This window comes from Nuphar pumila, chromosome 4, assembly GCF_984573655.1.
Source record: "Nuphar pumila chromosome 4, dmNupPumi1.hap1.1, whole genome shotgun sequence".
Classification (NCBI taxonomy): Eukaryota; Viridiplantae; Streptophyta; class Magnoliopsida; order Nymphaeales; family Nymphaeaceae; genus Nuphar; species Nuphar pumila.
Genome location: NC_143252.1, coordinates 32,378,245 through 32,405,390, shown reverse-complemented (window position 1 = coordinate 32,405,390; position 27,146 = coordinate 32,378,245). Strand labels below are relative to the sequence as shown.

The window sequence follows — 27,146 nt, the reverse complement described above, 5'->3', positions numbered from 1 at the left end:
TTAGCTCGACATACAAGTTATCAATGCCATAGAGTTTCTTTGATCTACCAAATACAAGCCATTTTTAATCTTTCCTTCACCAATCATCTAGTTCGTTGACCTGTCATGAAATATCACTCCAAAAGGTGAAAAAATGGCATTACAATTTAAATCTTGAGTCAACTTTGATACCGATAGGAGATTTGAGGACAGATCTGGCATATAATAGACTTTCAACTTATTTCCAAGCAGACGAGTTTCACCCATTTCCTTGACATTAATGGTGGATCTATTAGCTATGGCTACCAGTTTATGGCTATTTACATCTTCCAAATTTTCAACGTTAGCATTTGAACATGCCATATATTCTGAGGCGCCAGAATCAACTATCTAAGCATTTAAAAAAGAAGAGGATGAAACCCTGACTCAATATTATTAAAGGTCAACACGGCTATCATAGCTTATGAGTCATTGCTGCCCTGTCCAAGGTTTCTAATCATTTTTGCAATGGTAGCCAAAGTTACCTCACTTTCTTTTTCTTTTGTTTGGACCATATTAGCCTTCATTGATTCCTTAGATTTTTCATTGCTAATGTTGCTGGGTTTTCCATGCAATTTTCAGCACTGATTCTTCATGTGACCTTTTTTACAATATGTACATGTAGGACGCGTCCCCCCCCCCTCCCTAGCCATGGTATCTTCACATTTCTGGTTTGGGCTAGTATAGGCATCAGAGACCACATTTTCACTCTGATCTTCCACTATTTCTTGTTTACAATTCATAACTCTTCTACGGGATTTCTCCCTCATAATCATGGAGCAAACATTAGTCAAAGATAAAAATTCAGAGGCCATTAAGATTTGGCTACACAAATGTTCATAATCGGTCCCTAAACCAGCCAACACTTAGAATGTTTTCTCTTGCTCTCGAAGCCATTTGAGAGACATAAAATCATGATAATAACCTCTAACTCATCCCCCATGCTTTTTAAATTTTCCAAATATGCAGCAAACAACATGTCATTCTTCTTATGTTCATGAATACGTTGTGTAAGCTGGTACATCTACGCTATGTCATTTTTTCACTATATAGATCTTGCGCAACATCCTAGATTTCTTGGGCAGTATTCAAGAACAAAAAATCTTCTGCTATAGAGATCTTCATGGAGTTCAATATCCATGACATGACCATATCATTATAACTCCACCATTCTTCATATTTTGGATCAGTATCATCCGGTTGTGGGCATTTCCCAGTGATATAGCGTAATTTGGATTTACCACTAAGATAAAGCCTCATCAATCTCGCCCATGACAAGTAATTTGATCCATTCAACAAAACAGACGTGATCTTAAGATTCAATGTTACCTGCTCGTGAATCAGAAACTTTTCACCATTGCTGCTATGATTATCCTCAGATTGACTATTGGAGTTTTCTGCAGCATCCGAGTTTGGTAGAGTATTGTTTGCCATTGAAAGAAGCAGATAGCGGCACCAAGAAAACGATTTGCCTAAGAAAACAACCTTCAACTCTAATACCATGTTGAATAAAAAAAACAAGAAGAAAGAACAAAAGAAGGCAGCCACAATTAACATGGTTCGAATCTATAATCTTACATCTACGATCAAGCAATCACGTAACAACATGGTTGTTTCACTTCATTATTTCTTTGTGTACCGATTTTAAGGTATATATAGAGAGGCTGGCAACGATAAAAATACCAACTATGAATACAAAGAAAGAAACTAAAAATGTAGAAACAGAATATATTGTTGATAACAGAATGAAAACACCTAAATTGCTCCTTTGTGATTGCCTGGATACACCACCAAGAAAGAAGTGATACTCTTTAGAGTTACCAACCCTATTGTAGTTAATTAGATTCATATCAAAAGTTACATAAAGTTTTTTTTTTGATAGAATACATAAAGTTAAGAGGCACCATATTAAAAGTTATGTAAACTCTTATTTTTGTGAATTCTATTAATTACTTAAAAAAATAGCCAAACCTTCCTCCAAAAGGAGGGTGTAAATTAAAAAATGAAGATGATGGTCTTTTCAAATTTTGAATGGATTAAACGTGTTATTTTTTAAGAACCCGTAAAAGCAAATAAGAGTGAAAGTTTGAATAACAACAACATTGGCATAAACTCTATAGCATCATCCATTTTTTTTCCCAATGGGGGAAAGAAGAACAATGTACAAAAAAGAGACATAACCAATCGTTTGTCAGTATCTGTATCGACCCTGAATCATTTGGCCAACGATTCAGGTGAATCCGCCCATACCGATTCTTAAGTGAATCCTTCTGAATCGGCTAAAAAATAAATAAAAACTATTTCATGTCAATCAGACTATGACAGGTGTTAAATAATATTGCAATAATATTAAAAAATAATTTAAAGTATTTTTTTACATTTATTAAAAAATATATCTACCAATTTCGACCGATATGCACCGATACTAACAACATTGGACAGAACTATTGTCTAAGCCAGAATCTAATGTAGGGAGGTCTCTAGAGAGGACAAAAATATGTGTACCCAACAAAGGCCAGTGCTCATCATCATTGGCTGCGACCAATATTAGCTTTTTGAAAAGAGTGCAAGCAGCCTAGTTGGATATTAGAACAAAAGGGTGAATAAATTCAAATTCTAAAAGGATTCTTTTTTATCTAGTGGTAAATTTCAAAAGTTACCATATGTAATGGAACTGGTTTGGATCCAATTGGGGATTGATAAGATCCATGTCTAGCTGTGTTTTTTTTTAATGCATGTATTGCTGTGGTTGGATCTAAATTAATCAATAAGCTCAAGGTTGGCAGAATGTGAGATTTATGTTAGGTTCCCATTAACTCATGTAGATTGGTCCTAACGTCTAAAGCATCCAAGTAAGCTCGTGTTTGATCCATCTCAAATGCATTTCAAATAGAGGTTTGACCCATACAAGACTGGTTTTGATTATATATATAAAGTAATGGGTCTGTGCTAAGTAAAATTTCTGCTAAATTAACTTAATGTTCTATGTTGTTGGATTTTGTTTAGATCCAACAGAGTGAATACCAAGTACTTAAACACTTTAGGCTTCTCGAATCCCTCTTGTCTCTTCTCTCTCCCTCTCCCGCTCCTCTCTCGGTTGAAGTCCTTTTAACCAAAATGGGATCTCCCCTCTCTTTCTCCTCCCTACGGTTGCAGGAGGTAGGATCATTGCCGGTGCATCGCTTGACTCTCCTTCTCTGCACTGCTGGAGGACTCACCCACTATCGGATCATCGCTGGAGACAAAGAGGGAGCATCAGCATATCGACAACATCCCCTCCTCAGCTGGTTTGCCCTTTCTCCTCTCTCTCAATCGATCTATGTCTCTCTCTCGAGCATCGGAAGAGGTGTTCCTCTCCTAAGACCTCTCTCTCTCAATCGATCTCTCTTGCTAGAGCATCAAGGGAAGGTTTTGATTTCCAACGAGTTTGGCTTGTGGGTGGATCGAGATGGCGGTTCGCTAGATGTGGGTACTCTACGATTCAAAAGATAAATAGGATTTTTAAGGTTTTTGTTTGATTTTGATGCTTTAAGGGAGGTTCGAGGGATTTTTCGAGTTTTCTCGTGGTTCTCTGTAGGTTTTCCAATGGCGGACTTGCAGAACAGAGGGGATGATCCAGGCATCGAGACGTTAAAGTCGTTCTTTAGTGTTTTTGGGTCGTTTTCATTGGGCTCTTGCTCTGCTTGTTTTTTATCCGATTATTTTTTATTTTCTGAAGGAATTTAGTTGCATTTTCGTTTTCCTAATTACATTGTCTTGTTTGAGGGTTTGTATTTTTAGAGTCTTCCTTTACTTTTTAGAGGGATATAATTTCAGGGTTTCAGATGACGAAGATTAGTTGTCTCTTTGTCGTTCATAGGTTGCACGTATTTTGGGTTGTATTACATCTGATTTTAATGTTGTGCTCGTGCTTTCCTTTTTGTGCAGATAAGGACGGAGTTATGAGAAGCCCAAGCAGAAGCTAGGTCATTGAAATTATCAGAACGTCTAAGAAAAAAAAACTGTTGAAGAATTAGGTTTTGTTTTTTTCACAATCATTTTGTTGTCATTATCTATCATTATTATTGTTATTTTTTTATTATCACTGTTGTTGTTACTAATATAGCTTCAACCATTACTCTTACCACTGAAAACATCACCAATTAAAGTTATTGTTTTTTTTCTTTTGTTGTAGGAGTTTGTTATTTGCTATTATTATCATTTTATAAAGAACTAGATTTGCAAGTAGAATCCATTAAATGCATATTTTCTGTAAAAATGTTTAAGATACCTATACTTAGAACATCAAGTACTTTTTGTTGTTCTTTGTCCAAGCCAAATTGATCTAACCTTAAATATCTGACTTATCTTATATTGATGATATTTTTGAATAATTAACTGTTGGTTAGTTGGGGAGATGGAACACACTGTTGCCCTGGATTCCTGGGATCAGACCAATCAAACTATGAAAATTTTCAATTTAGATATCAGATTGTAATTGTATACTTGATGATATATACCCATAAAGGTATGTGTGCATTGTATGATTGATATATGTATAAAGGCATGCATAAATGATTTATTTATGTATGCATAACAATATGCATAAATTGTATGATTATTCATGCATAAGGGTACGCGTGATTTGTATGCTTACATCATTATAGGATAATGTAATTGTTATGTATGTTAAATTGTAATCATTATGTTTGCTTTCTAGAGACCTAGTAAGGGTATGTGAAATTATGTTGAGACATGATGTGTCTCACGCTTAGTACTTTACACTTTTCATATCCACATCTGCAGGGGGAAGGATGTTGCAACACAAAGACTTCAGGGTTTTGAGAACATGCTGAACTGGACCGCTTCTATCATTTTCATTTTGGGTTGTAAACTTTGAAATTTCATTTATAAAATAAATGAAATTATTTTGATATGTTGAGTTGTAAATGATTTGAATGGTTTGATTGTAAATTTGTCACATGGAAGTAGTTTCAAAATAATTTGATAAGACTTCTGCTATGTTCGAAAAGAATAAAAAAAATCCTCCTAGATTTTTGGATTTCGAGTTTGAGCCACTACATGACCCACTTATAAAAAGTCAGATCCAATATTAGTTCAGCCTAGGTCTGGCCCATTTGCAGCTCTACCTGATGGTGTAAGAGCCAATTCATGGCATTTGTTGTTCTAGATTGTTAGATCTGGTCTAACTTGTCATAAAGCAACTACTCAAATAAAATATATATTTTTTTAGACTTGTAACTAATGAAATTTAGGACATGATCCAACCATGTCAGATTTAATTAAACTTAATGGAGGTCAGATCTAAACTTGAACCCACATGAGAGTTGTGTTTCTCATGATCTGCAAAACTGCAAATGTAGAGTAAATGAGATTTAAAAAAGGAAAGTCACTTTTTATAGATCATGCCTCTTGTCTGAAAGTGGGTTATACACATATAAACTCCTACAATTTTGCAATTCAGTGACACATGTATGGGAGAGTGATGCAATCTCGTGCACAAGCCTCTTGAAATGATGCATGTAGTTCAACAGCTCTGTAGTCTTTTGGTACTCACAATTTTATTTTAGACTTGTCTTTAGATAGAAAAACTAAAAAAAAACTCGTGTGTAGGAACCCAAGGTTGTTTTATGATCAGGCCCCTAGCATATATAGAGTCGTGTCCTTGTGAAACCCGATGTATTGACATGCCCATGTAACACGGTGGATGCCATATGGTCGAGAAGAAATGCATGATAGGGCAAGTGCTCAAAAGGCAAAATCTTGAGCAACACACCCTATCATTATGCATTAAACAATCACACCACACAATCTATTTTTTAAAAGAATGTATCCATTGAACACCATCGATTGTCAGACAGGAAATGTTACCTTGTTAGTTAAAAGGCATGTTTGTCTAACCCGTTATTATGAATAGATCTATGTCATTGGTCAGATACAACATCATACTCTACTCAAAAGTTGAATTCGTAAAGTAAAGATTTTTAAGAACAAGTCTTTAAAGTTTAAATTCATAGCAGAGCTTGGGGCTCTATAATAAACTGATTTAAAAAATCAAAATAGAAAAAGATGACTGGTTTGATTAGGTTACAAAATTACTCGTTTTCATGTAGCATATTTTGGATAGAGTATGATGTTGTATCTGACCCGATGACATGATCTATAAATGCCTAATATAGTACATAGTTTCTAGACATGTTTTACACTACTCGATTCACTATTTCTCCACATCTAATTGAGCCTAATCTATGTCAACATGTTTCATCAATGTCTCGATGTTCCTTTATCGCTTCGTAGTTCTCTTGATCCTCGAACAACACAAGTGATCTCATACGCTCATGTAGCACCTCATTGTGGACTTCATGGCACATAAACACTATGTCATTTGTATGACACATTTCTCGTAGCTTACTGTAAAGCTGCCCCATCCCCTCTAAACTAAAAGAGTAGAGAATGATCTTACCATAGCCAAATTGCAATACTATAACTGTCTATTGAAAATCAAGATGCATGCCTCTATTCAAATTCATTTGAGAATTTCTCCTCATGCCACAACCCAGGGCCAACACCCAAAGGACTATGTATTAACATCTTTCATACATCGATCTTCCTCCTCTCAAATCATCCATTAAACACCCAACCATATGCTTCACAATACTAAAACCCCTTAACATTTTACAAATAAAACATTCACTTAAGCAAAAAACGCATATAAAATACAAAACCACTACCCCTACTAACACCTCATAAAACTTCAAAAATAAAAGATTCAACCAACCAGCAAAAGATCATAACACAAAGAGATCCACAAACAAAGCCATAAACAACACAACATAAAATAATTCGAATCCAATGACCCACCTTACAAGAACCCAATAAAACTTCATAAATAAAGGATACACCACATCGCCATCCATGTATCCATCACCACCCACTAGGGATGCATGTAGCGCTGATTACTTAAGAATGTTAAACATTTTAACGATTTATATTACTGAATGATAAATGCTGAACCGATTGTAAAAGATTTTAAATCATTTACCTTATTTAGTTGCAACCCATCTAAAATGAATTTAGCATTATCCTCCTCGACATTTATTCTAGCTCATCGACCGATCTTTGGAAAACCATAAATCACAGGGCCACACTGAGGGCTCAATGCGATAATATGCTCCCACACCCAGGCCTACAAAAATAATATATTAGTAACACTACAACCTTCAACGAGCTTAGTCTACAAGTACTAAATATAAAATAAATAAATACCTAAACAAATGGCCAAAACCCCCCGACGATTTTTGTACCTTTACCAGCACTGTAAAGTTGACTGTATAAGTGTGCGAGCATAGCAACACTCCATGCATAGTTGTCGACTTCGTCTAAGTCTTTCAGGTATTGCAGCTACAAGTAACTTATTCTCGAACCAAAACAATCAGAAAATAAAGTAAGACAAAAAAAATAAAGAAGGAAGCCGCGCAACTCTTGATTATCTCTTTCAGATGCACATATAGCGGACCGGCCGTCCCATTTATTACGAAAAGAAGAAACTTTCATCAATGTGGAATTGCTTCTATCAAAGATGCATTGACTCCAGTCGTCCATCGACATTCCTAGAAGGGTTGTGCACTTTTCCCTTGCATTATAGTTTGAATCCCGTAATAGGACAGCACTGCCATGACAATTAAGGTCAGTAATTCGCGTCACATCTTCTAGGGTTATGGTGATCTCAAAAGAATCAATTTGGAATGTGTTCGTCTGATGATTCCACTTAGTTATCATGTGAGTCATGGTGTTCCAACACGTTTCAAAATAATGTTGATCCAGAAGGCCACCAAAGTGCATATTTCGTAATCGATCCTTCTGATATGCACTCAACTGACCATACCACAACAAAACTACAGGCCACTGTCCCCACCCTCTGAGCTTTTTACCTGGTGCTCTACTTCTCTTCTGACCTCCCTGTAACATAAAATAATATATTATTCATATCAATTATAAATTAGTCTCATTTGTACTTATACACCTAAGATGTAGACAATAATCGCTATAAATAATAATTGTTGCACACACACTATCACAGTAATCACTAACATAATAATCGCAATACATAGTAATCACTATATATAGTAATCAATATTATAGTAATTGCTATACATAGTAATACCTATCACAATAAATCATTCACAGTAATCCTGATCACAATAATCGCTATACATTAATCACTATCACAATAATCTCTATCACAATAATACCTATCACAGTAAATCATGACAGACAAGATCGATTTACGTACCTTGGTCATAATTTTCTCATCTTCATCCCCTCCCTCCATCCTCTGCCTTTCTTGTTGCTCTGCCACATCCCACTACTTTTCTACTTCTTTCGTCCTTCGCTTCATCACCTCCCTCCTCTACTTTTCAATTTCTTTCTTTTTTTCCCTTTCCTTTTCTTCCTTCTTATATTTTTTCCTTTCCCTTACCTTCTCTTCCTCCTCCTGCTTCTTCTTTTCTCTTTCCTTATCTTCCTCGTCCTCCTTTTCCTTCTTTTGCCTTTCCTTCTCTTTCTCCTTCTCCTTCCTTTGCCTTTCCTCCTCTTCCTCATCCTGATGCTTCTTCCTTTGCCTTTCATCTTTCATCTTCATCATTTTTCTTTCCTTCTTTTCCTCATTCTTTTTCAATTGCCTTTCCCTTTTCTCCTCCTCCTTTTTTTTTTTTGCCTTTTCCTCTCCTCTGCCTCCTTCTTCATTTGCCTTATCCTCCTTTGCTTTTCAAAATATTCCTGCTTCATCAGTTGCCTTTCCTTCTCTTCCTCGTCCTCCTTCTTCTTCAATTGTCTTTTTCTCTCCTCCTCCTCATTCTTTCTTTGCCTTTCCCTCTCCTCTTCCTCCTTCTTATTCTTTTTTTGCCTTTCATTCTCCTCCTCCTTCTTATTCCTTTGCCTTTTTCCTTCGCCTTTGCTTTTCGTTCTCCTCCTCCTTATTTCTTTGCTTTTCCTTCTCTTCGTCATCCTTCTTCTTCTTCATCTTTAGTTCTTCCTCATTCTTCCTTTGGTCTTCACCCTCAATATTTGATGGATAATCCTTCACATAATACAATTCCGACGCTTTCTCCTTGTCTTTATCATTCTCAATCTTTATTATATTTTGGTACCTTTCATAACACTCATATAGATAGGACTGGCAGATAACTTCTCTAATATTTATCCCATAGAACGAAGGGTTATTTATTGTCGGACGAGCTGTAGACATTGCTAACCTGCACAACATATAAATTTAACCGCATCATTATACATTACAACTGTTTCCCCAAGTATATAATAATATAAATGATTCCATTTGTTAAACAATAACCAACATTACAAATTGTCATAATATTTGGCTTCATAAGTAAACATCATTGTAAGATTTAGCAAACTTAAGTACAAATCGAGGTAACTTCATAAATACACATCGCAACCTTCGTACATATCGTTGTAACGTTTGGCTTCATACGTATACATTATTGTACGATTTATCAAAATTAAGTACAAATCATGGCAGTTTCATTAAATCGTTATTGCTTCAAATATATAAATCATTCATGCTTTAAACAGACAAATCATTGTAGAAAATTAGCCTTTATAAGTACATATCGTTGAAATGTTTGACCTTCATAAGAACAAATTGTGCTAACTGTTTTTGACGCCCAGAAGGTGGATATGTATAAATCAATTTGTTTCAGTATGAAAATACATGTTATTTAGCATGAAGACGGCTACCCAGTTGTAAGATTTAGCATTCAGATTTATAAATCTATTTGTTTGCATAACGAAACCTTACACGTAACTCACCAAAACGATAGGAGTTCTGGTAATCCGATAGTGGAGGAGAAACACTCAGAAGAGAGACGCAACCGATGGTGGCAACGATACTGCCACTGTGCAGACGACGACAAATGATGCTTCGACGATAGTAGACGATGTCGAAGGGTGCTCCGACGACAATAGACGAAGGCAAAGGTTGCTCCGGCTGCAGCAGACAACGACAAAGGAGGGTATGGTGGCAGCAGACGACGACAAAGGAGGGTCCGGTGGCAGCAGACAACGACAAAGGGTGCATCGTCAAAGGGAGCTCCTGTTACAACAGAAGTTGCAAAAGTTCATTGTTTAGGGCGAAAATGAAATGTTTGGACTATTTTAAGAGGTAAGATCATCCTTCCTTTTCTGGATCGAGGATAATTTGGTCCTTTTCTCGAACAAGCGTTTCACTTTTCTAGATGGAGAGCATTTTTGTTCTTTTCTCAAATTGATGTTTCACTTTTTTAGATGGAGGACATTTTTTTCCTTTTCTCCAACCGTCGTTTCATAACGAGAATGACGGTAAAGGGTACTTAAGTCTTTCTAATTCTGATGCTAGGTGATGCCGACACACACAGGGATACGAGCCCCACGTGCTTATATACGTGGCATTCATTCAGACCCCCGAATACGAGATGTAGCTAACAATCGTCTTTGGGGGGAGGGGCATATAACCTGCTTCGACCACTAAAGGTCACTTTTTATGAGCTTTTGATTTTTGCATGATCACAACTGTCTTGTTCGTTTGTGAGAAAAACTTAATATATATATATATATATATATATATATATATATATATATATATATATATATATATATATATATATATATATATATATATATATGAGTAGGTGTGAAATGATTGGTGCTAAATGATACGTACTAAATGAGTTTTTTTTATTTTATTTTTAAATTCTAACCGTGCAGATATTATCTATGTACTTGATTTTATAGAGATAAGCTCTTGAAGTGTTGGATTCTCAGGGCGTTTTTTTATAAGGTTTGAAAAGTCAAAGGTTCAAAATCTTTGTAAAATTTTGAGGCTCCAAATATCATTTTTTTTCATCTAAAACACATGATACGTGTAGATTTCTCGTAAATTAACATGCCCAACACATTTAAGAGGTCAGAACTGTGAAAAAAATATCACAAAGGCAGAAAAACCTATTTAACACATGTCAATTTTGCACCTACACATTTCACACACACACTATATATATATATATATATATATATATATATATATATATATATAGAGAGAGAGAGAGAGAGAGAGAGAGAGAATCACTAGAATATGTTAACTGAAAATATATAACTAAGATTTTTATGGTTTTTTTTTTACCTCAAATTTCATTTTTCGGATGTGATCTATGTCCATATTTTTACATCCGATTTTAATACTTATAGCATGTGAGATGCATGTTGGTTGTAGGGACTAGGGTTATGAGCGAACTCCTAGAAATTTTAGCCTTTTAAAATGCGATACTTTTTTTTTTCTTTTTTTCGATGAATAGTGCTGGGAGAAGGCTCCCTTCCTTTATTGAGGGATACTTATTTTTGGTTCCTTTGCTCACTTAAAAAATGCATGTTACAAGAAATGGTATTCCCCACGATCTCACCTGTTCCTTTCTTGTTCTCGAGCGAGGCGAGGTCAGCAAACTGAGGAAAACTTACAATCAATCTTGTCCCTATATAACGACTATACAAGTAGCTCTCTTGACCTCAGTTCTAACCTATCGTTTCCACCACGCTAAAAGACTTCAATATTGTGAACGCTGGGCCTGGTCTGACCAACACACCATAGCGACTTGATCAGCTCATCTGTGTCATGGTTCTTTGATTTGATCCACGTGTCAGAAAATGAGCATTCCAGTCATTCTATGACCTAAAATGTCTAAATAAGGATGCGTGTGGCTTCTTATTCATGATTACATGAGGTCTGCTTAGTGGGTCTTATTTTGCCATTACTGTTTATCTAAAGCTACAATCCATGATCACTTTACAATCTTTCTTGTTTCTTCTAACAGTCTCTTTTCAAGTTTTTTTTTTTCAAATTTTCTCTATTTTATATAGTTACAATATATCAACTTTTCTTATAGAAGCTATGAGAGGTTCGGTGCAACGGTCCAAACCTGTGAAGCTTGTATGAGCTTAATTGTTTAGAAATTAAGGTGATCAACATTAGATATGCATATTGGTTAAGTCTTGATCCATAAAATTTATATCATAAAGCTAGCTCCAGTTGTTCACTAGCGGCAACTCTTTAACAACAACATAAAAAGTCATGGTTATTGACTAAGCAACAATGATGACTTTAGATATCTATATTAATACCTTACTACCAAACAAATGTCATCATTATACATGTCTATAATGACACCCTGAAGTATAGGCATGTTTATCACAAAAACATTATATAATCGTTAACTATATTGTCATTATAAACATACATATACAGGCAACCTAAGCTAGGGGTGGCAATCGGGTCGGGTTGGTGGGTTGGCGTGTCAGCATACCTCAACCCGAACCCGACCCGTTTATTAAACGGGTCGGCTGTGGCAAACACGAACCCGACCCGTTTAATAAACGGGTAACCCAACACGACCCACCAACCCATTTAATAAATGGGTTGGGTCGGGTAAACGGGTTTTCAGGTTCGCGGGTCGGGTTGGCGGGTTGACAGATCGGGTTGGCAGGTTGGCGGGTCAGGTTGATGGGTTAATGGGTCGGGTTGGCGGGTTGGCAGACGGGTTGGCGGGTTGGCAGACGGGTTGGTGGGTTGGCGGGTCGGGTTGGCGGGTTGGCCGGTTGATCCACCCGCCTAACCCGTTTATTAAACGGGTCAGCCGGGTTGGCGGGTTGGCATACCCCCAACCCGAACCTGACCTGTTTAATAAACGGGTTACGCGGGTCGACCCGTTTATTAAACGGGTTGGCTTAAGCCCAACCCGAACCCGCCTAAGAGGCGGGTTGGCGGGTCGTGTCAGAAATTGCCACCCCTAACCTAAGCTATTGCCCTTAAAAGTATGTTTATAACAATGACATTACATGACTACTAACTAAGATGAGGTTCATAGCGGAGACACTTTAATGGCAATAATAAAAGTTACTGTGATTGATCAACTAGGACACACGTCATCATTATAAAGATACTTATAACAGTGACTTTATATATCCTGTTAAAGATACATTTTTAACAACAATATTACTTGGTCGTTAAATATTGCATGTAAATGAGGGGTTTGAAGATAATGTATGTTTATTTTTTGAAGTGTATGTTTATATTTGAATGTATGTTTGAAGTTGAATGTTTGAAAGAGTTGAAGATGATGAATGTTTGAGGTGGTTGAAAAAATATTTTTGTTTTTTGAAGTGTATGTTTATATTTAAAGTTGAATATTTGAGGGGGTTGAAAGGGATTAATGTTTGAGAAAGTTAGAGAAGTTTGTTTATTTTTTGAAGTGTATATTTATATTTAAATATATATTTGAGGAGGTTGGAGAAGTGTATGTTTATATTTGAATGGATGCATGTTTGACGATATTTGAAATATATATTTGAATTGTATTTTTTATTTTGTTTAATGTAATATAAAAAAATATTTAAAACTATTTATTTTTGTAGGTTTAAGACTTATAACGGCGACATTTCTATGTCACTGTTATAGGCCTTAATACTATGTCGCCATTACAACTTATAATGACAACATAATTGTCGCTGTCATAACCTAAAACGGTGACTTATTTCTCACCGTTATAGACTATAACGGTGAGTTAATTCTTTTTGTTACAAGCTATAACAACGATACAAAAATATCAACGTTATAGGGTGGGTTGTCACTAGTGGTGTTCCTAGTTTCGATAAGATTCATGGCCGGTGTTGAGTTACACATTAACAACGACCTATAAGTGTCATCGTTATTACTTAACTAAAGCCAAAAATTTATGGCCATTATTTATCATTGTTATAGACTTATAGTGACAATAAATAAGCCCAATAACGACCAGAAACATTGGCGCTATTTACCCCATTCTTGTAGTGGTTGGTTAACTTATCCTTGCAACCTATGTGACTAACCTACTTGAGATGGTCACTTGTTCTCCAAAATCATCCCAGCTTGAACTTACCCTTGCAACCTGCAGCTCACAATGCACTAGAATTTCACGACTCAAAAAAAAATGCTACACTGAAATTGTAGGCACAAATATCGGTTGTTTTTTTAAAAAATATCGTGCTTTCTTTGCGAGTTTTTTTAAAACCAACATGATATAAAAAAAGTTTTTGTTTTGATGAAGAAATAAAACCCTCATTGAGAATCGGGACACTTGCCTCCCAGCAAGATAAAACTCCAGGTTCAGGACACCCAACCTCACGTGCCCCAACCGTGATAAAGCAACAACAACCCCCATGTTTTTTTTATATAAAAATAATATGATATTGGTAAATTATTATTTATTCTAAAAAATAGTGTTGGTATCATGATATTATTGTGTTATTAACTCAATATTTATATAAAGTATATTTCTTGATGTTTTTTCGTATGTTTTAAATGTTTTATTATATATTTTAAAAATTTAAGTATGCCCATATTTTCATGAGATTTCTCTGAGGAAAACAAAAACCTTTTAAGTTTATCGTAAGATTTTCTTTTTCAAGAAAATCATGATAACAAGATTTGTAACTATGTTTAAAATTATACAATTCCTATGTGGCAGGGGACCAAGGGCCCACTTCGCCCCTTTGGACCTGGAATGGAAGACATGAAACAGGGATGAAGGCGGGGATGGAGGTTCAGATTTTGAGATAGGGCGGGGGTGGAGACCTTGTCCCCTACCCCGCCATCCCTAATATATATATATATATATATATATATATATATATATATATATATAGAATCCTTGTTCCTTTTTATTTTTTTAACCATATCAAACCCTATGGAAGTTTCTTTTAGGACAAAGTTGAGTGTTTTAATTGCGTACGCCATCTTGCAATGGCCAAAAAAATCAACAAAAAATCAACAACCCACAATGGTCAAAACTTTTTTTTTTTTATGGCTACTAAAGTTGTGCTTCCTTACATACATACACGTGAAGTTGGATTGGGTCAACATAGCACGATTTTCAGCTAGGTTGATTAGTCAAGTTGCTATCACCAAATAGTAAGCATTTCCCTTGGTCAAGTTAGCAGGAACTTGCCAAGGAAGCATCCTTGAGACTAGGGATTAGGGGTGTCAACAGGTAGGGTTTGGTTCAGACCCAGGTAAAACCAGACCTGGTTTTGATTTTCGGGTATGGTATCAGGTCAGGACTCGGGTCTAAACAGATTCACCTTAAGAGAAACCATACCCGGATCCAATAAAAACTACATGAACCAGACCCGAGTCATACTCGATAAAACAATATTTTTTTTTAATCATTTTTACATTGAAAATTTGTGGGACTTAATCGGAACTCGAGTCAGGCCTGGGTATGGTGTAAAATTTCACAACCTATACATGGGTCCATGTATTAATCCGACTTTTGGGTCTTCTTATTTATCACCATACCTGGACCCTATAAGGTTTGGTACGGGTAAACCAAACCCATTGGCAGGGTACTAGGGATGTCAACAGGTCTGCTGTAATCCAACACCTTATCTTAATCTGAATCTGATTAGTCAGATTTGGTAGCAACATGGGGACATAACTAATAATTGGATTTGGTTCGGTATTGACTTTTGCATTCAAACCCGAATCAATTAAGTGTAAATATCGAGTTTTGAGCTAGTTGGGTCTGGATTTGGTTTTATCTGATTCCATCAAACTCTGACTCTAAATTCGATTAGGTTGAACTTGGTAATGCCTGGATCCGACCGGAGTCTGACCTGTTTACCTGTTTACATCCCCTACTTGAGATCCTTGTTGAACATGCTTGTCCTTTTAGGGTAGCGTGTTCTGTCCCCCTACACACATCCCCCAACCTTGCAGTCCAAGATAAGGAAAAGCCCTTTGGGTTTGGGTCCAAGATTCAGTCAACCCAAATCTGTGTTTAAAATTTTGGGAAGTCCCACCAGATCCAATATTGTCAGATTTAGTTTTGGTGCTTCGAAACCCCAGAATGGAAAAGATCCCAACAAATGAGAATGGGTTCATTTTCAAGGTTTGGATCCAATAAGAGAAGGGATGGAAATTAACCCATTTGGAAATAGAAACTATAAAGAGTCCTACCGAACCAATTGTGGATCTGATATGACAAGACCCATTGAGATAACAATTGTTTGTTTGGACCTATGTCACAGGTTTAGGTGGCCTGTCCCTGGTGACATAAACGGACACATTCAGACACGATGATACAGGCACTGGATGTACAAATACTATTTACCATTTTAATCATTTTTATTTATTTCAAATAAGCATTTTACTAAACGTGCAATTTTTAATTATTAAAATATCAGCAAATAGTGTTGATTAATTAAACCTCGTGTCCTTTTTTCTAAAAAATGTTTGAATTTGCGTGTCGTGTGGTACACGTGTCTTTGTGACACATCCCATTCACCTAAACTCACCCATATTCTTGATATGGACAATATTAGCCCTTTCTTCCTCATAATGACTATAATGTCCTCCACCATCTTTGTCACAAAAAATAAAATATTCCAACTTTATTTTTGTTTTCTTTTTTTGGCCTTCCCTTTTTTTCCTCATTGCAGAATTGACACAAGTGTGAGTGTGAAAGGTAGTGAAAAACAAGGAAACATGGCATCTACTTTTTGGTGTTCTCTTCACCAAGCAATTATCTTTTCCCATTTTTTTTTAAAAAAATTATTTTATTTTTATTCTTGGAAAATTCATGTCTCATGTGGCCTCCCCTCAATAAGATTCCTTTGGTCAGCTTTGGACCAAAAAGATACAAATAAAAAATTACATAAAATAATATAAAATAAGAGGAACAGTCTCTTTAGGGTCGGCAATTTTAGTCAATCGCTCTTTGGATCAGTGGTCCAGTTTTTAGTAAAAAGACAAAGTGGATCCACGGGTCTTCTTTGTCAAAGTCTCATTGAGAAGAGAGGAGCACACAGTTTAACATGTTGGTCAACTTTTCTCGCTCTATCCCTCTCATTGCCAATTTAATAGTTGATTAATAATAATTAAAAAGGTTAATAATTTTAGCTTTAGATTGGGTAAGTAGGTCTGTGATAGGTAAGGGTTGGATTGGACCCATACACGACTCCTGCCAAACCCTACAGGGTTAGGGTTTGGTAATAAAGAAGATGGTCCGATTAAATCCGTGCAAGACTTGAAGGGTCCAATTAGTATATGGACCCTAGTATGGTTTGTGAAATTTCATACCAAATCCGGGTTTGACCCAAGTTCCGATTAAGATCGATGATTTTTCAATAAATATTATTAATTATATCGGGTCTAAACTGGGAAAATGTTCATGTAATACTTATATAGGACCAGTTGTGGTTTTTCATATGGTAGACCGGATTGGACCTGAGTCCGGATCTGGTACCAGCACTTCAAAGTCATATCCAGGTTTGGACCTACATGGGTCCAAACCAGAACCGAACCGTTGACACCCCTAGTCATAGGTGGGGTTGTCTGACTTTAGCTCACATTTTGGTATTGGGTCAAAAACATGAATTGGACCTTGGGCCTATGAAAGTGACATCATACTGCATAGGGATGCAAACGGGTTAAATATGGGTTGAGTTTAGGATTGAACCAGTGAGATCCAATGGATCTCATACCAAACATCATTGATTCTGATATTCGAGATTCAAGGAGCTCTCAGACTATAGATCAGTGGATTTGATCAAGTCACGGACTCCATGCCTTGATCCACGTGCTTGTGAATCTCCTCAAAGACCCATGACATCAAACACACCCTCAATGAGTGAGTCCGGATTCAGATCTGGGTTTATCTCGAAACACATGGTAACATTCCAGATTCAGATATAATCGGACCCCTATGAAACTTGGTTTGCAGATAATAGGTCATGTATATTGGCTTTCACGTGAAATGATAAAATTGGTCCGATTAGACCCGATTCTAACCTGGCTCTGAACCATTTTATTCATCTGATGATGATCTGGATCCAACTAACCTGACGTTGTTTATCCCAAATAATCTGACCCGAACTCGGATATGATTATCTGGATCTGCTAATATAAGCTGGATCCAGTTTGGAGTTGGGTCAAAGCTCTGACCCATTTGCACACGTAGTATTACTGCTTCTAGAATTGATGGTGGAAACCAGGGCCAGTCATTTAGTCAGACGTAACTTATCAAAAGGGACAGCCGGGTTAAGCCTGGTTCGGGTCAGGCCAGAGGTAAAAACCAAAGATGGACCATGTGTTTCCTGTCAAATTTGAAAGACAAAGATTGATCCGGGCTGGGCCGGACCAGCTCGTCTATTTTTAATCGAGCTGACCGGAAAGTTGACCAGCCGCATTCCTGGGCTTGAAAGAACTTGGGCCGGGCCATGGGCAGCCTGTGGGTAAAATGTGGTTTGATTGTATATCCATTGCCTAGAATAGCCAGCATGAAAAAGGAAAAAACTGACCCGAACAAGCAGCTTTGTGACCCGTGAAAGCAATTCAAGCCGGATCCTACTCCAGCTATAATGGATTGAAATTGGACCCATTTTTTCCAGCAGTTGAAACTAAAAAAGTGATAACACAACTCATATTAACTACATCAAGACAAGGGCTGGTAAACTAGCAGAATGAACCAAACAGAGGGTGTTCTTGTGTCGAGCCGAGCTAGATCACAATCACACACACACACACACACATATATATATATATATCAAAGTTAAAAATAATATAATTTAAACCTTAAACATACTAAGCCAAGCCAGCAAAATAAATAATTATTTCAAGCTTGTAAACAATAGGATTTGAACTCTAAGGTTATTGCTTGCAAGATAAACAATTCAATCATCTTCACTATTGATATAAAATATACCTAAAATAAAAATTTTATTAATTAACAAGCCTATATGAATTGAACAGAGACGAACGTTGGTCCTTCATGCTCGAGCTTGCCCAGCCTATTTTTATCCAACCTACCATATAAAAAAATAGAAATTTTTTGAATACCCCTAAACATTTTGGGTGTAATTCATGTGAACACCAAAAGCTTGAGATTTTGCAAATTCTTGCCAAAGTTTTTACTTAGGTTAATTAAATGACACAAAGTTTAATTATAAAGTTTTCATTAAAATTCAGTTAGAGAATTAGTAGATAATATAATTATAGCAAAAGTTCAAATATTGGTTAACTCTCATAAATGGGATCCTTCTAGATGGTTAATATGATACATCTCAACAAACAGACCTAAAAAATAATGAGTACAAAAAAAATTAAAAAAAATTATGATCAATCCAGAATTTATAAATTATAATATTTTCATAAAAAATAATATTTTTTTTGAAATTTTATAAAATATTTTTGACAAAACCCTTTTTACATAGTCTATTATTATATGTCAGTTCATCACCCAATTTTTTTATAAATTATTCAAAGTCGTTTTTCCTGAAACATTTTTATTTATCATTGAACCCTAACCCTAACAGCGCTGAAACACTTAGGGTTTTCCTTTCCTAGTAGGTGTGCACTCTTTAAAAAAGAGAAAGAGATTGATAACCATTTGTTTGCCCAATACAGGTTAGTTTGTAAGATTTGTCATCAAATGATATCCCCTGTTTGGTGTTCATCATTGGCTTTCATAGGGATGGGGGTGGATGGGGCAGAGGGGGTGGAAATGGAGCTCCACCTTTCCTTGCCCCGTTTGGACCGGAGATGGAGGACATGAAATGGGACATGGACCGAGGATAGAGAACATGAAACAAATAATGAATCTTAAAATTAAACCCGTGCGAAAATGGAGGCGATGATGGATTTACTCTTTTCCCCGCCCCATTCTTGATCCCTATTAAGAGAATTATTATTATACACATACATATTATAAAATTATATATATATATATATATATTCCTAACCCTAACATAAAACTCTTTCTCGAATCTCTCTTCTCATTCCTTTCCTTTTCTTAATAAGACACGCGAACTCTCATTTCTCTCTTTTTTCCTTCCTCTAATGGAAAAAGGTGGTAGCGGTGGAAAGACCAGAGAAATGGAACCTTGCCCTGCCTTGCCCCGTTTGGATCGAAGATGGAGGACATAAAACAGAGAATGGACAGGGGATGAAGGTTAAAATCAAAACTCATGCAGGGATAGAAGCAAGGATAAAAGCCAAAATTTTGAGATGGAGTGGGGGTGGAGACCTTGTCCCACACACACGCCCTGGTCCACTGCCATCCCTAAGCTTTCAGTTAATATCTTAGAGGACCTCTTTAGATGTAGATCTAAGAAATAGCTGGATGGTTTCATTTCATAGATGAATTTATTTTTTGTGATTTCAAAGAATCCGACCATGGTATGATTCGAAAGTGTTTACAACATAGTTACCATAAAACAAAGTGGATTCGAGAAACGACGCATGAAGCTGAGTGTTAAAAAAGTAGTATAAAGTGGGAAGCGAGATATAGTTACGAAACAATTATGCAAGTGCATAAAAAATAAAAACAAATAATATAAAGCAATTAAATAACATGAATACTAATATAAAACCAACATGCAAGCTTGTTATGTAAAATTATATTTTTTTAATATGAAAAACATAGGAAACAGGGAGAAAGCGAATAGGAAGTGACAAGCAGCGAGAGAAAACATTAAGAAAGTAAAAAATAATCAATTTGAGAAACAAATATAGGTCCAGTTAGTATATGGCATTGGTGGCCAGATATTTTGAAAAAAGTTCACAGTTCACGGGTTGAGAGAACACAAGTAACAAATGTTTTTGTTTGGTTATCTGAAAAAAAATGAGATTCCACATCTCATTTGAATGATTTCTAATCTCACGAGGCTCAACCAAACATACCCTGTGATCTCAAATCCTCTGATATCAAATCACAAGGTGTCCTGTGATTTGAGATCTCATGCTTTTTAGAAAGTAATTCTAAAAAGCAAGTACAAATCACAGGTGGGGCTCCTGTGATTTGACATCTCATGTTCAGTGCTCCTTAGAAATTCTTTTCACTTTCTCATTCAAATGAGAAAGTAAATCAGAATGATCGAACCTAACGTGAGTATCATATTGGAATCATCTAGCCTTTTGTTAGAGCAAAGGATGATCTAATCTTGTTCCTTCTTATGTTCTCGAATTACTGTATTCTTTCTCTGCATGTAGGGTTTGTTTCGATGCTAGGAGTTTTAATAATGTTGCTGAATCCGTAGCTTGTCTTGGGGTTCTGTGAGAGAATAATCTATGAACGGATATGGCACCTTATTGGAATCCATTTTTTCATTCCTTGTACATTTCCATTCATTAATAAATCGGGTAGGGTCTGCCAAACCCTAGTTTTCCCACCAGTTATAGGGGTAAAATGGTAACTTTAAAATATGAGTTACCCAGTATTAATTTATGATTGAGGAAATGTGATTAAACAATAACAAAACTTGAGAGAGAATTTGCAAACTTTCAAAACGATTGGGCGTGTGCATGAATTAGACCAAAGAGTTTGAGTGGTATTTAAAATTTTCCCCATAAAAGAAACAAGTCGCTCAGTAGTTTTGTTGCGAGCGCAATAAACTAAAAACAGGGGCAGAACTGTCACTAAAATAGTCAAAACCCACTAACGTCACCCTCTACGCCGAGGGGGGGAGGGAGGAAGGAACCAAAACGATCGGCGCAGCGCCAACTTGTAGCTTCGCGCCGGATCGGCTCGGCTCGGCTGGCAGTGGGGTGGAGTCGGAACCGCGGAGGGCCAATTAACGGCTTCCGTCTGTCAGTTCAGCTGCCACGTCGACTTCCCGTCACGGCTTCCGCCCTCGGTTAAAAGCGAAAAGCGAGTCGCCGTTACACGCGCAAAAGGCGTGCACGCGTCTTCGCCGTTCCTCTCTCTCTCTCTCTCTCTCCGAGTGGAGAGAGAGAGAGAGAGACCTTTTTTCTTCTTCTTTATCTTCAAAAATCGATTCGCTTTTCTCGTCCGCTCTTCAGACCCACCCACCCACCCACCGCCTCTCTCTCTCTCTCTCGGTCTGTGAAGGTGTCGTCGTCTTTCGTCTCTCGCGAGCGAAACGAACGTACGGTTTCAAATTCCGTTGAGGGGATGCCGTTGGTTGAGAAATTCCAGGGGTTCCTGAAGGTCTAGGGCTTCGATTTCGGGGATCTCTCGGAAAAATTTCTGGTGATTTTGATAGGACTTCTTGGAATCCTTACCTGTAGGGCTTCATTTCCCGGGGAATTTCAGTTTTCTTTCGGAAAAATTCGGTTTTTTTTTCGGGTTTCTGTTCGCGGATTTTAGGGTTTCGTGTTTGGGGAGGGATATAGTGGTCGGTTTCCTGACGGTGAGACGAAAGGAACAGAGAGGGTTGTAGATGTCTTCGTTGAACTCCTCCTACTGGTGCTACCAATGCAGCCAGTTCGTTAGCGTCCAGAACAGGGAGAACGTCGTCTGCCCGGACTGCGATGGAGGGTTCGTGGAGGAGATCGAGAGCCCGAGGAGGTCGATCGACGGCCGGAGGCACCGGTTACAGCCCGCCGCCACGGCGATGTACATGCTCGGCGGAGGCGCCGGCGGCAGCGCTGCGGGATCGCCCGGGAGAACGCCACGGGGGAATTCCGACCGGGGTTCCGGTTTCAGGAGGAGGAACAGGGCCAGCGGGGAGAGATCGACATTCAATCCCGTGATTGTCCTCCGCGGACCAGCTGAAGGAGCCGAGGGCGGGCCGGTCCCGGCCGCGGCGGAGAGGGGTGCCTTCGAGCTCTACTACGACGACGGCGCCGGATCGGGGCTCCGGCCGCTTCCGGAGAGCATGTCGGATTTCTTGATGGGCTCCGGCTTCGATCGCCTCCTCGACCAGCTGGCTCAGATCGAGGCGAATGGCGTCGGGCGCTGCGAGCACCCGCCCGCGTCCAAGAGCGCGGTCGAGTCGATGCCCACGATCAAGATTGTCGCCGAGCACATCAGCACGGATTCTCACTGCGCGGTCTGCAAGGAACCCTTCGAGCTCGATTCCGAAGCCCGGGAGATGCCCTGCAAGCACATCTACCACTCCGATTGCATCCTCCCCTGGCTCTCCCTGCACAATTCTTGCCCCGTGTGCCGCCATGAGCTTCCCACCGATGCCCAGGTCCGGGCGAGGAGCGCGCCCGGGTCGAGCGACGCTCCGGAGGAGGAAGAGACTGTGGGTTTGACGATTTGGAGGCTTCCTGGTGGTGGATTCGCGGTGGGGAGGTTTTCCGGCAGCCGGCGCGCGGGGGAGCACGAGCTTCCGTTGGTGTATACGGAAATGGATGGTGATTTCAATTCAGGGGCTGCGCCCAGGCGGATACCTTGGGTCACTGCTCGAAGGAGCAGGGCGAGGCCGAGCAGCGGGATCGGGCGCGTGATCAGGAGTTTCTTCTCCTTCTTTGGCAGGCTTCGATCTTCTTCTTCTTCTTCTTTGAGATCATCTAATTCGGAGTCTGGTGGTTCAGGCCACCGGCCGTCCAGGCAGCGTGGGGCATGGGCATTTGAGTATGGCAATGGGGTTTCAAGATGGTAGTAGAGTCTGTCGGAATAAGGGATGCGAAGCTTTCTTCATGTGGTGGTGCTATGGTTGTAAGGGTAGATGTTTGATCTTCTTTTATTTGTTGGGATTTGTAAGAGCCATTCTTGATATGTATAATCTTTTTTTCTTGGACTGTAAATATACAAAGCATGGTACAGATGGTGATTGGGGTAATCCAAATTTTAACAGATGATCAAATGTAAGCGAAATCTGAGAAATGAAGAAGAAGAGAAGTCGGAAGGAAAGGTATTTTTCCGGCAGAGAAGGAAAGGTAATTTTGGTAAAAATTCATCCTGGTGTTTTGTTTTGTTTCTCTCCTGACGAACCCAAAATGGAGATTATAGTTAAAGCATCTGTTTTGTATGATTACAAACCCTCTGTTGTACTGTGCCCTTTTGCAAATTACATGGTTAATCATTCATTAATTCTTATATTTCTTGTTTGGTTTTCATTTTTTAAAATCTTCTTTTTCATTCTTTGTGCTTTGTTTGTGGATGGTTTATTGCTTCTTGGTGTGATTCGTTTTTCCTCTGGTCAAGGACTTGGCTCCTGGTTTGGTGATAAGGTTGAGGATTTTGCTTTCTTCCCACGCCACAAGTCTCTCTCTCATTCATGAGGCACATCACATGCGTTTGGATGACAAGGACGAGAGGGCAGCGTTTGTTTAGGAGTCTGCCTATTCCCATATGCATTCGCCTCCATGCATGCATCTCCATTGAATGATTGAATCTTATCTGTTGGCATAACGCCAAAGGAAAACAAAGCATAGTTAAGACTCATTTTGTATTAGGCTCCACATGTGATTCAAGAGTTTTCATTGGCACACTTGTATGATTGATCTGATCTTTCCCCTTGGGGGATCTTGTTCATGAAAGAGCCTGCAGAGATTTGAAAAAGAAAGGAAGCTTTTTTTCGCGAATATTATCAGCTTGAGTTTATTCTACAGCTTGAAAGATGTTGAACTCTGCTCGGTTGTCTCAGTTCTGCTTTATTCTTTTCTTGGGCTGTCAGACCTGAGCAATCTTGAACTCGGCTGGGCTTAAACTGGTGGAATGAGTTTTTCACTATATATTCCTTCCTGAGGTCTTATGTGGAAGTGACTCCAAGTGGGTATCCCATTCCCATACCCTTTAGTACAAGGCTTGCTTTCTAACGCTCGGTGATAGTAGCAGTAAGTGTCTTATAACTCAAGCTCTGTCACTGACAAGAGTAGGGTATCAGTGCCATTATTATATTTAGTTATTTACCATGGCCCGGCCAAAAGCTAGGGAAGTGATACAAAAGAAAACCTCTAAAAAGGTGTAGAATTGATGGACAGCTTCTCTCTGTAACATGAAATCAGTCAAAACCAGCTGAACTAGACAACTCACCCTTACTCTGAATCATACAGGAAACTCTTTATATAGTCTCTAGGTGGCTAGTGTAGCAATGTTTGTCTCTATTGCAGGGGAGGTGTAAATGATGTTGTTGGTGGTCAGGAAAGTTTCTGCAAGTCTGCAACAGAGCCCTATGTGTTTGTCCACCATCATTTTGGGATTGTCGGTTCTTCAAAAACCGATGGCTGACCCGTTTGGTAGACTAACCATGCGTGGGGGAAGGGGCCTAGTTTCCCTCTTGGCCCTTGTGTGGGTCCTGGTCACCATAGGCCCCAGTGTATGGGGGTGCAGTAGTGGTTTTATGCTTTCAAGACAGTGATGGTAGACAGAGCGAGCATGATCATGGTTAGGTCTCTGATCATGAGGGTAATTTTTTCGTTAAAAAATTAAAAGCTCACGGAGTTTTATGCTTTCAGGACAGTGATCATAATAAAGCAGACAAGGCAGACAGAGCGAGCATGGTTAGGTCTCTGATCATGAGGGCAATAAAAAAAAAAAACCATGCCCAGGATTATATAGACCTGACTACTACTCCCAACTAGACCTACTTATGGTTGCCATAACTATGTGGCTCTTCTCTTAACCTTGGAAGAGCCTCTTGACAGCCACACGGGTCGAACTCAGGATATGAGAAGACCTCTCTATCCATGAGTCTGAGACCAATTGGACATCACCTTCAAGTCATTTATCATGAGAGGTTGCAGCTGAGAAATTGTTCATCCCATTAATGGTAGGCCCCATGGGCAGGTTGAGGCCTTGTTGGGGAGCTTGACTTTTCTTAGTTTGGTTTGTGTCTCTGCGTGTAGGCCCGCTTGACAGAGTTGACCTTGTTTTTATTTAACCGCAGGGTAGGTCAATAGGCTTGGGCCCAAACAGCCTATCCTTTTGACATAGGTTAGGTTCACACCCCTTTTAAGTATTTTGCTTGACAAGTCAGATTGAGCCTCTATGTGTGAACACATTTAATGAGAGAGAGAGAGAGAGGCAGGCAAGTCTGGACATTTTTGTTTGCAGTTTATACATCATAGAAATCTCGTTTCAACACGAAAATGCCTTCAATCTTCAATCCTAAGAAAGAATTATTTATATTAACGTTATTTTCCATGTTCTTACTTAATTTAACGGGGGCCAAGTTAAATCAATATGGGGCAGTCACTATCATGTAGTCAAGGACACTCTCTCACAGTGCTTTACTTCCTTTAATAAAGCTTGTGACTTTTTTTTTTTTTTCTCATCACAAAGTCGTTTTGTTTATCTTTATCATTATCAAGAAAGGGGCATCTGCTTATCTTTCTTAGCTCGTAAGCCTTTATTCTGTGGTCCAAATTTGCTTATTTCATGGTTGCCAACTACAATGCATACTGATTTGTGATTGTGAGGTTGGTGACTTGAAAGCTGACATCTGTGTGTGCGTCGCCAGTGAGGTGGTTGTGAAGGTGTATGGAGTAGAAGATCCCGGATCAAACCCTGCTGGTACACAGGTGTGTCTGCAGCTTTTGAGAGGTGGGCCAGGTAAGGCAGAGTGGTTGTTGTGGGTCCTACTCTGGGTTTTTTTTATAAAAAAAAAGAGAGACATTACACATGTGCTAGGGTGTATGTGTTAATGTGCTTAAAATCTGTTCAAATCGTTTCTAATCCATCAACTTTTACCTTCAAATGACACATGACATTGAAAAATAGAAAAAATATTCATTTTTTTTAATCTCCTTAAAAAATATTTAAAAAAATGAATTGAATCGGCTCTTTTTTTAAATTGTCTTTGGGCTGATTCAGATAACATTGATATGTGAGTGCACATTTTCTTTGCTTTTTTTTTTTTTAATTTGCTCGATTTATAACCCGAATAAACCACACCCGACACAAAGACCTGATTGCGCTGGCTCAGCCTGCCATACCTATGGTCGTCGTGACCGGAGAGTAAACCTAGCTTCGACCTTGTGGCAAAGGATTCCCGTTGCGAGATTCAAACTCTGATATTCTGTCAACTTGGTGACCTTCACAAGCTGCACCTACTAGATGAGCAGAGCCATTGTGGGGCAGTTGATAGACTTCATGTATAAATGGGGCTGGACATATATTCGGATTCATCATGAATGAAAACCAAAAACAGAAACTGACCCAACGGGTTTCCTTCTGTCCAATATCCACCCCGAAACTGTTCATGTCACAATAAGGGGATGTTTTTGATAAATGGTGTCCTCCACACCTATGTCACAAAGACACAGGGACTCAATATATAGGAGGTGCTAATTCACAAATATTTTGAAAAATCACAACATATTTTTTAACTACTTAATTGGTTTAAAAAATATTATT

At 38.3% G+C, this 27,146-nt stretch overlaps 1 protein-coding gene across 1 annotated transcript; it reads left to right on the top strand.

The window, feature by feature from the left end:
- Window positions 1–21,907: 21,907 nt before the first annotated feature.
- On the top strand, window positions 21,908–23,885 carry LOC149839866 (E3 ubiquitin-protein ligase RDUF2-like). Its single transcript, XM_090002857.1, has one exon. It carries the CDS (start codon window positions 22,279–22,281, stop codon window positions 23,446–23,448), a length of 1,170 nt encoding a protein of 389 aa, XP_089858983.1. The 5' UTR covers window positions 21,908–22,278; the 3' UTR covers window positions 23,449–23,885.
- Window positions 23,886–27,146: the final 3,261 nt, after the last annotated feature.

Excerpts from the sequence above, each read along its gene's own strand:
- LOC149839866 (XM_090002857.1), top strand. The coding sequence starts at position 22,279 with ATGTCTTCGTTGAACTCCTCCTACTGGTGCTACCAATGCAGCCAGTTC.